Source organism: Strongylocentrotus purpuratus, unplaced genomic scaffold (genome assembly GCF_000002235.5).
Source record: "Strongylocentrotus purpuratus isolate Spur 01 unplaced genomic scaffold, Spur_5.0 spur5_scaffold_13, whole genome shotgun sequence".
In the NCBI taxonomy this organism is placed as follows: Eukaryota; Metazoa; Echinodermata; class Echinoidea; order Camarodonta; family Strongylocentrotidae; genus Strongylocentrotus; species Strongylocentrotus purpuratus.
In genome coordinates this window covers 22,675,231-22,692,343 of record NW_022145598.1, presented here as the reverse complement: position 1 = coordinate 22,692,343, position 17,113 = coordinate 22,675,231, and the positions used below count along the sequence as shown (strand labels likewise).

Genomic DNA, 17,113 nt, shown 5'->3' with positions numbered 1-17,113 from the left:
AAAAAAACACAACATGCCTTGTTCCTTCTCTTTTGTTATACACCCTGCAATGTAATTTGTTTTAATAATTTGAGCATTTCATATACAGTCAACCTGCCGAGTCAGAAAAGGGGAGAGAAAGAGAAAATGAAATTGAAAGAGAAAACGAAATTGAGAGAAAGAGAAATAACAGCATGGACACAACAAAGATAGACAGAGGAATAATGAGAGTAAGAGAAGGGAATTGCGGTTGACGAAATTTCAAATGTGTGATAAATGGTAAGCATCGTAATAAATCCAGGAAATCCTTTATTTTGCATCAAATCTATCCTCCCAAAAAGGATAAACCTTAACCCTATCTCCCACTCTGTCCCTCTTCCTCTCTCTTTCTCCTCTTCCACCCTCCACATTCCCATCTCTCTATCCCACTTCCTCTCTCTGTTTCCTCTTCCATATTTCCATCTCTCACTCTGTCCCTCCTCTCTTTCTCCTCCTCCACATTCCTATCTCTCACTCTGTCCCTCCTTCTCCTCTTCCACCCTCCACATTCCTATCTCTCACTCTGTCCCTCCTTCTCCTCTTCCACCCTCCACATTCCCATCTCTCACTCTGTCCCTCCTTCTCCTCTTCCTCCACATTCCCATCTCTCACTCTCTCCCTCTGCCTCTCTTTTCCTCCTCCACCCTCCACATTCCCATCTCTCACTCTTTCACAATCTCTCTTTCTCCTCTTCCATCCATCACATTCCCATCTCTCACTCTTTCACAATCTCTCTTTCTCCTCTTCCATCCATCACATTCACATCTCTCACTCTATCCCTATTGGTTTTATCTTTATCCCTCTTCTTCCTTCACATTCTCTATCTCACTCTCATTTTCACAGCAATTTCCATCTTTAAATTATGGAGCTTCCTACAAGACACCTATAATAGAAATAAACAAACAAGATTTGTGTTCCTTTAGATGAATTTTTGTTTACCTTTGCTCAAAATATTCTCAGAACATCCCATTGACAGTTTTTCCCCCCAATCATTTTCTTCTCTGTTTGTGCAATATATTTCAAAATGATGCACCATTGGAACAAAAACTTTGATGCAACATGTACATTACATTCATCCTTATTTTATGTAAAGTTTACAGGATAGATGACTATTTTTTATTATATCTGCAAGGATGATTATTTTTCAATCTTTTATAACCAGGTTTTAGGACAAACAGGAAACCGCTGTTAGGAAAAAAAAGTATGGATGCGATGAAGTATCATCACAATGTTTCCTCTTCTGTGATAATATGGCATGATCTTTAAAACTACTAACTTTGAAAATGAATAACACAATTCACCTCGGCAGAAAAGGGAAAAAATCAAAAACAAAAAATAAAGTCATATCTGGTGCAATACATCAAATGGTTCTTGAATAAGAACAGTTTAGATGAAGAAAAAAAATGCATTTTTTTTATTTTTTATTTTTTGCAAATAAGAAGCAAAAAGCATTGGCCAAGATGAAGGACTGTGAGAAAAATCAGATTATATTTGGTGCCAAATTCATGATCAACAGTGATTTACTTAGTGTTTATGAAAATCTAGTGCATATGCTTCAGAAATTGTTTTTAATTGAACTAAAAATGTAAGTTTTACAAATTTAATAAGTATTTTACCTATTAAAACCAATGACTATTGATGTGTACCATGGACTTTGGCTTGTGTAAGTATGTACAAGCTTACAGACAAGTTTCTAGTGCTTTACACTCACATAGAATCGGAATCCACTACTCACTTGCATATGATAGAGTACTTCCATGTTACTCTCCATAATTATACTGGCATAAACATAATTTAGGGTCTATGAAAAACATGTATTGTACTGAAATAAAACAATCAGTGGTTAATGTTCAGGTACCTGACACATTCATCATAGTTTCTATCACCAAAAGAACTAGTTTCTATCGCCAAAGCGATGATGTTGTTCAAAAGCTTGCACGGCTTCTCCATTGTCGGGGTGATGATGAGAGGCACTCCGTGCTGGTTGAGGCTGTAGCTCCTCCATGTTGTCTCTGAGCTGCTCCCTGTTTTCCACCAGTTCTACGACAACTCTCATCAGGGCTTTCACATAACCTACAAGATAAAATCCAAAACTATACCTTGAAAATTCATCTATACGGTGTTAAAAAAATACACTTTGATAAGAGGAAAAAAGGAAAAGAGAAAAATAAGAACATAAGAAGAGAAAACTCTTTTTCTCACAAATATTGAATTACCTAATTTTACACACTATTTGTAGGTGGATGACCAATCAAATACCAATGGCATGCACATGTTCTTTGCTGAATAGGTAGTTTACTGACTTGGGGACTGACATATATGCCTGTTTCTGCTTAATTGCTATTCAATATTACACATTTGCAGAAAGTAACCCAATACATGTTTATAATTATCAATTTAATCAACAGATTAAATTAAGGGCATATAGGCCACAAGAATCTACTAATTTGAATTCTATTGATCATGAAGTAATACAAGATTTCTATATATAATTGAGCTCTTTTGTTGAATATTGATATCATTCACTAGACATGTGGCTACTTACCACATGTGCCAGCTGTCAGCACTCTCTCCACTGTGTGGCCTCCTTCCTTCGAGCGTGGATACCTCAACCTGTACACTGGGTTCCCTTCGGCATCAACAGCCTGGGCTCTATCACAATTTTCGTTCCAATGTAGGACAGCCAAATATAATCTGAAAAGAGTGAAGTTAAAAATAAAGGTCACATGAATAACATACTTGTGACAGTTGATTTGATCTTTTTGGTAATGTAATGTCTATCATCATAAACTCGTTACCTACTCTCCAATAAGTGAAGGCAAGAGGCTCAGCGATAGATTGCTGAAAGTTGTGCAATCGCAGACCGAGGCAGGCAGCCAGCAGCGCGGGCAAATGATTCGTTTCAATCTAATTTAGTGGAAATTTGGGGTTGATATTCCATATTACGTAGCGTGAAATTAATACAGATATAAAATGTCAACATTCTAATCGTAAAATGTCCAAATACAGCTTCGACATTGATATTTACAACAACAAAAAAAGAGAGAAGAAAACTTCACATACCGACCACCATGCGAAGAACCAGCTGCTATACCGAGTGGCCAAATAACCTACACGTTATGACGTCATCAGAAACGGGTAGAAACGGCCACCGGCTAGCGCAGCCGAAACTAAATCTCCGGGGTGCCCCTCTCAAATCCGTGAATCCTGGGGTTCGGATGCTAAATACTTCTTTCAGAGGCCGTGGAATCTCGAGAAGTTTGCATTTTCATATTCATTAAATATTCACGAGTCCGTAGGTATATAATTTGTCTATATAATGCTCTGCTCCGGTCAAGGTCTTTAATATGTTTCTAATTTTTCTAAAATATAGATAGATCATTACATATGTATATGATTCCTGGATACATATAAAACTAATTGAATACCTCTGTTTCCTTTATCTGAGATCTTTGAGTCAGAATCTCACTTTTATTTGTGATCATTCCAACAATAAAGCAGTCATTTTAGCAGTGGCGTAGTGAGCAATAACTTGGGGGGGGGGCAGAAAGAAAGAAAAAATACAATTTACAAAAAAGTGAGAAAAACCCCAGAAAATCATGTCATGTCAGCAACATTTGTAAATCACTGGTATTAAATTTATTTGGGGGAGGGGTGCAACTGCCCCCCTCCTCCCCCACCCATCAGTACGCCAGTGCATATAAGTATACTATTAACTAAAGATCTAAAAAAAGAAGAAAGAGTTTAAAGCCTGTTAAATATTGCAACAATAGGAGAAAAAAATATTATACATGTGTAAATTGAAGTAGACAGACAAGTAGACAAATGAAAAATAATTGAAGATATAAAGTGTAAAAGCAAATTATGAAAGACGAAAACAATACTTCTATCCTTAGATTTTATGATAATGATTTGTATATATGTTATACATAAATATGAATCAAATATACTAATTCAAGTGTGTATCATTGGAAACCATGCCTTACACACAAAATCATGAGAGAAAAGAACACTAAAATTGTTAACTGTATTTCAAAGGGATAATACTGGTTTAAATGGGTTGATTTAGTTAGTTTTGTTTTATGCTTTGTTTAATCCAACTGCTAAGAAAGCGATTGTACGCTTTTAAGTAAGCAACAAGAGGACCAACAACTCAAATTCCTTGGTGAGGGACTTGGTAATGAGGACTAGTACCTCACCAAAGAGCACTAGGACATCTAGTTGGTTTTGAACCCGAGACCTCCCAGTTACATGACCACGGAGCCATTGCGCGTCTGTCATTGATTTACAGAGTATCAAGTGTCAATCTCCTCATCCTTTAAAATTACCTTAATTTTGTTTCCACCTAAACAAACAAAAATCATGTAAGCATGAAATCCAATTTTTTATTTTTACTTTTACTTCAGGACTGGATTCTTTCATTTATTAATTTTGTTGTAGAATTAAATTAAAGGGATCGTTTCACAATGTTATATCTGAGATGCATGGCCCTACGTGTTATCAGTGTCTGTAATATAGTGAAGCCCTAAAGAAAAATTCCGCTTCAAAATTATCAAAAAGTGCCTCCAAAAAGTAAAAACCTTTTAGTGACCGGTTTTACCATACTCATTTTCCCCAGTAGACTGTAGTGTTTGGCAAACACAAAATTTGATTTCGATTTTCAATCATAAATATCTTGATAATCAGACAGGCGATCGGCTTGTAAAAGTCATGGGGTTCCTGACTGACCTAAAGGTTTATTCCGGTAATTATGATTGCAGCATGAGCTAAATCAAGGATTTTTTAAAAAGGATCTAAGACCAAGTTACCGGATTCCTTTAAATGAATACAAGCCGATCAGTAAAATAATTAATCTCATTAATGCTAATGGTTCCTTTCACTTCATTGAATCATATATTCAAATCGGTTAATAATTACTCTTGGTAGAAGAAGATTAGCCAAATATTAACGACAACATAGATTTATACTTTAGAAATGTACCACGACTATGGCTCTTTATATAATTTTGGGTTATTGCTAAAATAAACATGCTGCATTCCTCACCCATGACATCCTATTGTATTGAATTATAGCTTTATGTTAACTAAAACATCTAGGCCTGTTCCTGCTTCATTGAAATATTCTTTAAACTTGACTTCTCTTTACATTATAAGTTAGAATAACAAAAAAGTACTTGCAGTGTTGCACTTATGCTATAAAACTACTTTGATTTCATACCTAAACATAAATCTACACATTTCATTATTAAACTGAATTCATAGATAATTCTAAACTTTGTATAAATCCTATAACCAGCTCATATTAATTTATCATATATTCTCTGTTTCATTGAGGCACAGGCACAATAAATAAACTCTATTTTGTGACATACATAAACAATCTTTGGCAATCCTATCAAATTCATGATCGAGTGTCTTGCATTAATGGTAGAAAACGAACATCAAAACTTCCACATATAGAAGATCTATACAACAATATACAAGTAAAATATTGGTATCATTAATATGGCCTCTACATAAATTATGTGTGTCATATACACATAAACTAAAATACAGTTTTAACAGCTATCACAATAATTCATGAACTAAGTGTTGCAAATAAATACATCTCTCTGGGTTATATGAATATAATGGTTTAAATAAAAAGAATTTACAATGGAACATTGTTATAAAAAACTCTTTTATAACAAATTCCTGTTACAACATGGTACAAACACATTTTGTTGTGACAGTGTCCTATGGTTTTCAACCCATGAAGGAGAACTCAAATTACAAAAGAGATTTTTTTTTTGTGCTTGTACCATCCCCCACCCCACCGAGAGAATCCTGACTTTGTCACTGTCCCTAGAAGAATGTACTTGTTTGGGGAGGGTGGAAGGAGGGAGGTAAAATGGGGAGGGGGAGGGAGAAGGGGAAGAGGAGGGAGAAGATAAGCGAGAAGAATGGAGAGGAGGAGGAGAAGGAGAGAGGCAGGAGGAGTTGGGACTAATCAACCAGATGTTCTTATATCTGATGTTTTTTTCTAAGATGCTATTAAAATTCATTTACACATGAGTAAAGGCAATGATCATGTCATCTGATTCCCACCATCCAAACTCTCTTCTTGCTCCTCTCAGTATCCATGGCAACTACCTCCATAATGTTTTCATCAGATGAAAAATGCTTCAATTGAATCAAAGAGCTCTATCTTCTTGATAAAGAAGCAATCTGGAAGTATGAAACAAAGCACATCAAAATAGCAAATTAAATGTATATATGTTCAAAGAGTAGCCAAGTTAATGTCAGTATTCTATTTGTCTTAGTATGCACATATAGTTAAAGAAAAAAAAAACGGTTACAGACTAAGCACAGCTGAAAGATATTCTTTCAGGAGTTCCGGGAGCAATGCTTTCACAGCCTGCACACATACATGTAGTGCTGGGTTAATGGGCAGTATTTAATGGTTTACAAATCTTGCAAACTTCACACAGCGAGATAAAAATGACTGATATAAATTACTGATTTCAAAATGATGCATTTGCATTTGGAGGCTCTGATGTGCACTGCTTTCAAGTTCACTTGCACCTGTGTAAAATCTCTTTCCATGCCAAAATCTTATAAACAGATTGAAGGGGTGGGGTGTTTATATCTCGAATGTGATAAGTCTAAAGATTGGGTACAGTTTAACAATCAATGTTATACATGTACGAGCAAAATTCCATTTCCTATAATTTGAGACATTTTTTCAACCTTTTTTTAAATATATAATTTTAGAAAAAATCTATTTGTTGCAATGATCACATGCATTAATTGAGGAAAAAGAAATACTTCATGAAGTTGTCTAAAGCAAGGTTACACAATCAGTGTGTAATCAAAAGGTGTTGTCGACAGTGCTCTATACATAAACAAAAATAGGACGGAATTAACCTAACAAGAAATCTTGTTGGTGAACTTACTTCAGCATCCACAAGCTTTCTCTTGGTCATGAACATGGATGCTTTGTCCTTCTGACCTGCCTGGAGCGACTCTTTGGCCTGGGCGAAGAGGTTCGGTGACAGGGCTTGTAACCTTGAGACATAGGCTGTGGGTCAAAGGACAAATGTCATAGTGAGGGATGGTGAGTCAAGGTTGTGGACTAGGGGGGGGGGGATGGAATGGGGCATCTCCATTGCTAATAGTGATATCAAAGGGGGGGGGGGTCTTTCTAAGTGTCTAGCTGCTCCAGCACTCAAATAAAGCCTACATTGTATTGCTTTAAAAAACTAAAAAACAAGATACTTTGAAGACTTTGAATATTGCTGGTGGAACATTGTTAAGAATTTTTCCACTAGTGTTAAGTTTGATGGTGATAATTCAATTTGTAAAAAAAAAAATTAAAACAAACATCTCACACCTAATCATCTTGCACACACAAAGTGCAAAGCAAAAAAACAAAACAGGGTAATTGTTTTAAAAAAATGCATTGCATGTGTTTGAGTGAAAGTTGAATTGCAAGGAATCTCACTAACTGATAATTTTTTTGACATAATATAAATGGGGAATTACGATTACGATTCGAATTTTATGAAACCAACATAATTGCTTTATGTCAACGGCCCTAATTTGATTTGATTTGATTTGATTTGATTTATTGCTTTCTGCATCTTTTTTTTCTTCTTTTATCATACATTTTCATGAACATAATATGGTTTAATACAATATTTTAAGTGTATATAATACCATACCATGTCTAGCCTGTGATCCGCCTTCCTTCAAAAATGTCTGTAGCTTCTGTAGTCTTTCTTGAAGGGCCTTGTAGCTCATGATAAACTCATTAGGAACCTGCTGCTTGTGCGCTTGCATGTCACCAATCTACCGTGATAAAGAGATAAATTATTCAGATATTTAATGGTTAAAACAAAGGAAGTTGGCCTAGGGTCTAAGTTTTCATTTGTTAATCATGGCCTTTTGGGAAATCATGGCCATCAAAGCAACTTCGTCAGAGATATAACATATACCATATAACGTATAAATTATCAAATCTAATAGAAAATGTCATAATTATAACAATTCATGGCAAAGCGTAGCATCCCCTTGCCAGATACAAATGGCCTATTTACGTCAGAACAAGTTACTGCCATTTAACTATCCTTTTATATTACTGGACAAGGAAGAAAACCACCTTTAGGATACACAATTATATTTTTTTGAATATTTAATGAGCACTTACCTTTCTCCTACATACTACGAAATCAAACTCAGGCTGTGTTTTGATATCATGTACCTTCACATTAAACTTCATTAAAATCTGTCAAATTCGGGAAATAGCGGGCTAATTTGCGCCTGTCCGAGCTAGTTTGTGATGAGCGTATCGGTCTGGTAAAAATGCAATTTTGAGCTTCGGGATAATATCCCGAGTCTGAAAATAGTGGTTATTTAGCAAACTCAAACTGATGAAGACAGGCCTATCCAGTTTTCATCTCATCAATCCATCAATTAATCATTCAATCATCATCATTTTCACATTAACCAGCATCTATATCACCATCATGGTGAACAAACACGCGTCAGTGAAACAGAAGCTGTACTACATGCAGATGAAAGTATAAAAAAATAAAAACACAAGCGAACTGACCTTTTTCTTGAGCGTTCCAATCTCCCATTTGAGTATTTCAACGCAGTCAGTAGCCGATGTTCTAAGGGAACAATAAACAGAGATTTTCTGATATGGACAGGAAAACAAGTACATGTATTCAGATGAAAAAGAAGATATTTTCTTGGCAGAGGGGGAAGAATGTCTACTTTTAAAGATATTGATTATTTTACTACCAATGTCTGAGAGTCAATATTTCCATCATGGAGTTGGGTGGTGGGGGTAGGGGGTGGGTGGTGGGGGGGGGGGGAGACCCTCTCTTGGTCTATCCCCATATGGTCTACACCCAGCCTGTCTACTATCCACATGGTCTGATAATCATTTTGTCTAATTATCATTTGATCTAATGACCATTTAGGCTGATAGTAATTTGGTTTAATTTCCATATAAAGTACATACAGAATTTTGTATTATGCGCTACATGTATATAAAAAAGACTTTGTTATTATTATATGATCTAATCTCCAATTAGTTTACTTCCCATTTGTTCTATTGTTTGTTTAGTGTAATAAACAGTTAGTCTAATTCTCGGTTTGTCCAATGCCCTATTTGTCTACCATCTATAACTTCTAATGAGAATTTGATAATTGTTTATGATCAAATTAGTATTAGACCATATGGATAGAAGACCAAATGGGCATTAGACAAACTGGAAATTAGAATGAATGAGCAATAGACCAAATGGGAAGTAAACTTATTGGAGATTAGACCAAATGGCTATTAGCCTAAATGATAAGTAGATGAAATGATTATCAGACCATGTGGAAAGAAGACAGCTGGGTGTAGACCATATGGGAATAGAGCAATTGGGACGTAGACAAATCAGTTGTAGACCAAACGGCAATAAACCCCTCTGAAAGTTAGGCAAGCTTCTAATCAATGAAATCATTGATTAGAAAAAATGCAATTTTTATTAACAAAAGAAGGATGGGTCTGAATTCATAGGATTTGCAGTTCCTTGCATCACTTGGTTGAATTTGTAGAAAAGGCCTGCAAAAGTTTTTGTTTTTAAATCCTGCTGTGCGACAGAGAGAGAGATAAAGATGGGGAGGAGAGGGGAAAGAGAGGGAAAGTAAAAGCAACAGAGATAGAGAAAGAGAGAGATAGAAAGAGAGAGAGAGAGAGAGAGAGAGAGATAGAAAGAGAGAGAGAGAGATAGAAAGCGGGAGAGAAGAAAAGAGGAGAGAGAAAAAAGATGGGGAGGGAAAGAGAGTAAAAAGTAAAAGCAAGAGAGAGAGAGATAGAAACAGGGCGAGAGAAAAGAGGGAGGGAGGAAGAGAGAGAGAGAGAGAGAGAGAGGGGGGACACACAGGAAGAATACAGAGATAGTATACGAAAGTATGAGGGTATGACAAAGAGTACTAATAAATGTTTTACTCTTCATAAAAGCAACATTCATGAAGAAAGCTCTGAAAGTAATGAGTTGTTTAAGAGGTCGGAAAAAACTCTATAGATTGTCATTCATGTTAGATCTAATTTTCGCATAACACCACACCCACTGATTAAGAAAATGGGGCTGTTTCTTGATTTTGTTTTCTTTACCAAAGTCATACTTTATTCAACTTAATAATGCAAAAAGATACAGACATTATAGTACTGAATATACAGTACAAATCAAAGGCAGTGACACAAGATATATGATTAAATAATCGTAAGTTTAAAATGATAAATAAATATATATTAAGAATGGTTTATATATATTCCCAAACATGTAACTTTACAAACTATTTTGTTGTTAATTTATGCACAGTCAACGTAAACTAAAATGCGATTCTTAATTCTATCTTCTTTCTTCATCCACCAACAATGTGTTGGTGTCATCCTACTCCTGTATCTGTGAAATCTTTCCTTTAATTCCTAAATTATTTAAACTATTTTCAACTATAATGCATGTATCTCTCTCAATGATTGAAAATACATGCAGGCCTTCATGTGATCGTATTTGCACAAAAACTGATGATTTTTTTCTAATTTGCTAGGATCATACAAATTTGGAAAATTATAACACAGAGGAGACATTTTCTATGAACCAATATTTTTTTAAAAAACAAATGCACACATCTACTAGCAACAATCAAATTCACTCGAAATATAAAGACATAAATGTTCAAAACATGTGGAGATACAATCATTGTTTTTCCATCAATTCTCCTATTATTTCAATTTTTCAACACTACATTATGACCCATGTATATTATTTTCAGAGACATTACATTTATTTTAACAATGTAGCAATTATGAAAGAAAACTACTACTGTTGCCAATTTGAAGAACAATGTGTGATCAATTTAGTCTGAACAATAAATGCTGACCTGGCAGGGTTAAAGAGAAGGTTGAGTTCTGGGAAGAGGTGAAAAATAATTTGTGAGCGTTATCATTCTTATTATGCAAGTGTGGAAGAACATCAGATGAGACATGTTCCCTGAAAAGCATGGCTCTTCAAATGCCTTCATATTCTAAATATGTCATGTAAATCGTAAAACTCGGGGGTAGGATTTTTACGCCACGTATTCGTGTAGTCCCATATACATCTTTCTGTGTACAGTGTTGGTAACTTTACCAAGACTTGGCCAAATTTCTTATCATTTTGATGATTCCAGAACCTTGCAATACACACAAATTCTCATATGCTAGATGATCAACCTTTTCTGGTCGATTCCACACCGTTTCTTTCACAATGCAATCGCATGACCTGGGGAGTGTTTCACAAAGATCCTAAGTAGAACTTAACACTAAGTTGGACTTAAAAAGTATGGACAGCCATTGGGGCCTTAAAATGAAATATATTCAAAAGCAAAAAATTTGAGTATTTTAGACTTTTCATCAATTCCACATCAAGAACATGAAATCTCCCATGATAATAAAAAATATGAATGATTTGAATCAACATTTTATGCCTTCTAAAAAAAAAATACAAAATGTTTTCAAGGATGCTAATGGCTTCCCATAAAATTTAAGTCCAACTTAGAGATAAGTTCAACTTAGGATCTTTGTGAAACACCCCCCTGAACTCAACTTCATCTTTAAGATGTATAGATGGGATCTATATTAGCACATGCTTTATCAAGATATTCCTCATTACATATTTCAGTTCATATACTCTATACCTGCTATAGAAGCATGTCAGTTTTTTTCTTCTTCATATACAGCTACAATGTATTAAACATCATTTTGACTCAAATAAAAAAAATACAAATACACTTTCTGATTGAAAGACGAATATGTTAATTTTTGTTGTAATGGTAGCAGCTGCAATGTCAATGATGATGTCTACACTTTGCTACCTTCAAAGCCGAATCTGTGGTGTGTTTTTTAATATACATGGTACCAGTTACAAAGTAAAATAGTTTTGATTCCCATGTAAAATACAAATACAATTTCTGATTAATAGATTTGTTTTTGTTTTTAAAGTTTAATAGCAGCTGCAATGTCATGTTGATGATGTATGCAATCTCTCAATAAAGCTAGGTGATCTCGCATACTTTGGAATCTTTCTTTCTGTGTGAACATACAGGGACATAACAGGGAGCAAAAAAACACGAACAAAAACACAAATTACACTCATGATACTTTGTGTCTGTTGTATATTTGTTTTTCATATTGTAAAAGCACAGCACACCCCATATGATTATCCCGTTTCAGGCAGCTCTTTGGAATGTAATGACAAGTAAAATGTCTGCTTTGAGAAAAAGGACCTTGCCTGGCCAAATAACAACCATGTTTTACATTTTACATAGGATTTACATGTACACCTGTCTTAGCAGCCACCTGTCTATAGTGGCCATGCATTTTGTCTCCCTCTAGTGAGAAATAAGTTTGTAGAACCTGTCTAGAAAGACCATCTGTCTACAATGGCTACTTTTTCTGTTTTCCTTGGGTGGCTTTTATAGACAGGTGGTCCCATCAAGAAAAAAACCCTAGTCTCTCAGAGATTTTCAAGATATTTCAATTATGTATTTTCTGATGTTCATGTTTTTCCCCCTGAACTTTTGAATGAAGATTTAAACCATGGGTTAAACCTCCTTTGTGAATTCAGGCCATGGTCTTTCCATTCAGTTGGTTGCTAAAACAGTTTTCATTAGACACGTAATGTAATGCCAGCCTGTGAATATTAGTTCCTGGATCGGTTTAAAGGAAGAGATTAAAATAGAAATAAATTTTTTAAAAGCTTACCTTTGTACGCTTCCAGACGACCTGCCACCACCTGAAGATGATTTTGATGGAGATTGCTTCTGCTTGTACATGAAACAACAAACAAAAATGATGGAAATTAATTGTCAACGTTTTGAAAGAAATTGCAATAGGAATTTATATTGAATTTCTGAAATGTTATTTCTCTCTGATTGAGGTCCTGAAAGATAATATGAAAAGTAATACAGTCAAACCAGCTTTAGTGACCACCTGTCTACAAAGACCACCTGTCTACAAAGGCCACATTTTTTGTTTCCCTTGAAAATGGATTCTCAATGAATCATGTACTAAAGGAACCTGTCTACAAAGACCACCTGTCTACAAAGGCCACTTTTTGTGTTTTCCTTGGGTGGCCGCTATAGACAGGTTTGACTGTATAATGATAATAATACTAACTTAAAGCCTATCTGCACTAGTTTGGCCAGGAGGGATTAGATCTCCCTGGCTGAATGGTCACTGACAGGTGGTTATCTCATCAAATCAGCTCTCAATTAAAGTAAGAAAAAGGGGATCATGGGGGAGTCGGGACCTAGGGTTACAGCATTGTTCGCTATATAGAGGGTGCAAGTAGCTACAAGTAGTGCAGTCCCGCTTTAAATCCCAAAAAATAAAAAGGGATAATGAAATTTACCTGAGAAGCTGCAGCTGGAGGACTTGATATCTGGGTGTGAAATACAAAACAAAATATAACAAAAATCAAAAGCAACTGCTTATACTAGGTGTAAAACTGTATGTATACCAAATCTCAATCGAACCCTCAAAATGACCAATCAGTGCCAAGTTTGACAAAAGCAATGAAAAGCTATCTTGATAAAATCAACATTTTTAATGCCTATTTTGGTCATTAGCCAAAGAATAGTAAACAATTAATACACATCAGTGAGGGCTTTAGTAAGAATTACCCACACAAGGTACCTGTGGAAGAGTCTAACACGCCCGAGGCAATAGCCAAGGGTGTTTGGACTATCTCGAAGGTACCGAGTGTGGGTAATTTTAATAATGCCTGAACAAAATGATGTGTATGATTTGTTTAATAAGATGATGTTTTATTTGTTTTATGACATAATTTTACTGAACCGGAAATTAGTAAAATTACGTGTTAGGCAGAATAAATGCCTGGTCACGTGTACGCTCTCAACCAATTGTTTGATTAGGATCCGCTTCACCATTGTATAATACCTTTAAATAGTAGCTTACAAAACTAAATATAACGTGACGCAACAGCATCTTTGTCACATACCTTTGTTTTCTTATGAACACTGTCGATGATAAGCCATTTCTCCTTCACAAAATCTTCCTTCAACCCTGACAGCGGGTGGTGGAGGCGAACTTTGACCTCAATCTTTCCTCCGATCTCTCTCCTTCCATCCATCAGCTTGCATTTTGAAGAGAGAGAAAAAAATGTAACTTTAGATGAAGCCATGAAAGATTCCTCGTGCAATATATCTTGCTGTGTTTTACAGTTATTTATGTAAATGACAAGAGTACCGATATAGATAAGGATGCTGTCCTTTTCTTTGAATCATGAACATTTTAAGATCATTCAAAGCTGTTTTCAGCAACCACCACTACTACCACCAGCATCACCACCACAACCATTGAATACAGTACTACTACTACTAGTACTACGACCTACTCCTGCTACTGCTACTACTGGTACTTCTGCTACTTTTGCTTTTACTGCTACTTTTGATACTACTGCTACCTACTACTAATACTACTTCTGGTACTGCTCTTACTACTTCTAACACGACTGCCACAACCGCCCCATCCATTACCACCACCATCAGTCCATACCTGCCAGCATTTGAAAATAAGAAATCTGTACCTTAACCCGATCGCACGGCCTTACCATGGCCATGTATGCAAAGGCAGTGTTACTGGCAATACGTGGTAAATTTGTACAAAAAAACTAATACAAATTCGTTGCTCGATCGTGCAGCCATTCAACGCACGCAATACGCAAACTCTCAAATCGCGGCACATGGTAAAAGAAGCCAAATTCTGCTTTTGCATTTTTTGGTGAAAAAAATAGGAAATAGGAACAGTTGGCTGGTATGCATCATCACAAGCACCACCACCAATATTTAATATCATTACTACTACCAATACCACCACCACCACCACCACCACCACCACCACCACCACCACCACCACCACCACCACCACCACCACCACTACCACTTGCTGTTCTATTACAACATCACTACTACTATTATACCAATACATGTACTACGTCTACTACAGAGATGCCAACCTTCTTCAACAAAAAAAAGTATTCTTAAGAGCAAAAAACAGTATTTTTGGACAAAAAACAGTATTTTTGAAAAAATCTCTCAACTGAACATATCGCCCAATCGAGCAGCTTAAAAAACCAGGCAGTACCATGTATACGTACCCGGATCGGAGCGCGACGTGCATACATTACACATGGGTTGTTCGCAATGTGCGCAGTTTGGGGCCGTATCACCATCCTGTGTGCATCGTTTTAAGATGTAGGTGCATTAAAAAAAATTTAAAAACGTAACAAAACATACAAAAAACGTACTGCCGTATTCATAGCGAAAAAACGGAACAAATACGGCAAAAACGGAACAGTTGGCATCTCTGCTACTACTATCCACACATTCAATGTCCTTGTGATCATTTCCAAACTCTGTATACTTACCGGTACTGATTCATGCAGCTCGCATTTGTTCTCTAGTTCGGCAAGCTTGAGGCTGGCTGTTCCTAACGTCTTGTGTCCTCGTAATAAGCCTCTGAAAGAATGAAAGAACAAAAAAACATATCAAAAGGTCATCAATGATCAATGGATGAGTGAAATTGCCTTAAAATATCTTTCAAAGTGTTAACATGTATGGAACATTGATATAAAGCAATTCATTTACTACACATTTTATCAACGGTTTGAGGGTCTAAATTTCATCTCTTGATGGCTGAGTTAAAAGACGTTCCTCTCCCTCTTTCTCTCCATCTCAGAGATGCCAACCTTCTTTAACAAAAAAAAGTATTCTTAAGAGCAAAAAAACAGTATTTTTGGACAAAAAACAGTATTTTTGAAAAAATCTCTCAACTTAACATATCGCCCAATCGAGCAGCTTAAAAAAACCGGCAGTACCACGTTTACGTACCCGGATCGGAGCGCGACGTGCATACATTGTGGGTTGTTCGCAATGTGCGCAGTTTGGGGCCCGTATCACAATCCTGCGTGCATTGATTGAAGATGTAGGTGCATAATACACTTACGACACAAAGCCCATGATCAGAAATTAAGAAAAACGTCACTAAAAAAAAAATTAAAAAAAAAACGTAACAAAACATACAAAAAACGTACTGCCGTATTCATAGCAAAAAAACGGAACAGTTGGCATCTCTGCTATCTCTTTCTTTCTGCCCCTCCAATCTCTCTCACTCTCAAGTAAACAAAGTACATATTAAATACTAAATTATCTTCTCTCTAGTCTGCCTGTCAGTCTCTTTCTGTCTGTTTCTCTCTCTCTCTCTCTGACCTTTTCTCTGTCTCTGTGTGTCTGTCTTTCTCTCTCTCTCTCTCCCTCTCTCTGCCTCTCTGTCTCTCTCTCCTCTCTCTTTCTCTCTCCCTCTCTTTCTCTCTCTCTCTCTCTCTCTCTCTCTCTCTCTCTCTCTCTCTCTCTCACACATAACACTGTCATTATCTAGAGCAGTCAAATAAAGACACTAACTTGCTGTAGATGATTTCAAGTTTGACCGCCTTCCTTTTGATGGCCGAGTTGAAAGTCCTGGAGCTGCGGTTGATCTCCACGGTGAAGCTGAAGTTGTACTGGGGATTATCGGCTCCTTTCGCCCATCCTGTCTTATGGGTCGGAGGCTCGTCCTGGGCGGATCGACAAAATTAAGAAATAAAAGCTATCAGGATAAATGCAAGGTTGGAAAAAAACATTGTGACACAGTAGAGGTGTCGTAGTCGAGCAGTTTAAAGAGAAGGTTGTGTTCTGGGGAGAGGTGACAAATGATTTGTTAGGGTTATCAATGTTATTATGCAAGTGTGGAAGAACATCAGATTAAACAAATTCCCTGAAAAGCATGGCTCTTCAGATGCCTTAATATTCTAAATATGGCATGTAACATCATCAAAATCGGGACAGATTTTGTATGCCACATGTTCGTGTAGTCCCATATATATCTTTCTCTGTACAGTGCTTGTAACTCTACCAAGACTGGGCAAAATTTGTTATCATTTTTATGATTCCAGAACCTTGCAGTACACACCAATACTTATATGCTAGATGATCAACCTTTTCTGATCGATTCCACA

General features: G+C 36.2%; 2 protein-coding genes across 2 annotated transcripts in view; both read right to left on the bottom strand.

Annotated features, from left to right (window-relative positions):
* Nucleotides 1-932: 932 nt before the first annotated feature.
* On the bottom strand, nucleotides 933-6,155 carry LOC115923235. The gene is made up of 4 exons (XM_030983627.1): nucleotides 6,105-6,155; nucleotides 3,082-3,128; nucleotides 2,564-2,712; nucleotides 933-2,091 (listed from the first exon to the last, which is right to left on the bottom strand). Exons 1-4 carry the CDS (start codon nucleotides 6,153-6,155, stop codon nucleotides 1,913-1,915), a joined length of 426 nt encoding a protein of 141 aa, XP_030839487.1. The 3' UTR covers nucleotides 933-1,912.
* Nucleotides 4,990-17,113, bottom strand: part of LOC584450 (coiled-coil and C2 domain-containing protein 1-like) — a 28,886-nt gene continuing 16,762 nt past the window's right edge. The window contains exons 18-26 of the mRNA XM_030983165.1: nucleotides 16,521-16,672; nucleotides 15,488-15,578; nucleotides 14,060-14,194; nucleotides 13,451-13,480; nucleotides 12,802-12,863; nucleotides 8,611-8,671; nucleotides 7,721-7,847; nucleotides 6,953-7,077; nucleotides 4,990-6,224 (exon numbers count right to left, since the gene is read on the bottom strand). Of these exons, the coding sequence (XP_030839025.1) occupies nucleotides 6,201-6,224; nucleotides 6,953-7,077; nucleotides 7,721-7,847; nucleotides 8,611-8,671; nucleotides 12,802-12,863; nucleotides 13,451-13,480; nucleotides 14,060-14,194; nucleotides 15,488-15,578; nucleotides 16,521-16,672 (807 nt within the window). The 3' untranslated portion in view covers nucleotides 4,990-6,200. The remainder of the gene's footprint in view (nucleotides 6,225-6,952; nucleotides 7,078-7,720; nucleotides 7,848-8,610; nucleotides 8,672-12,801; nucleotides 12,864-13,450; nucleotides 13,481-14,059; nucleotides 14,195-15,487; nucleotides 15,579-16,520; nucleotides 16,673-17,113) is intronic.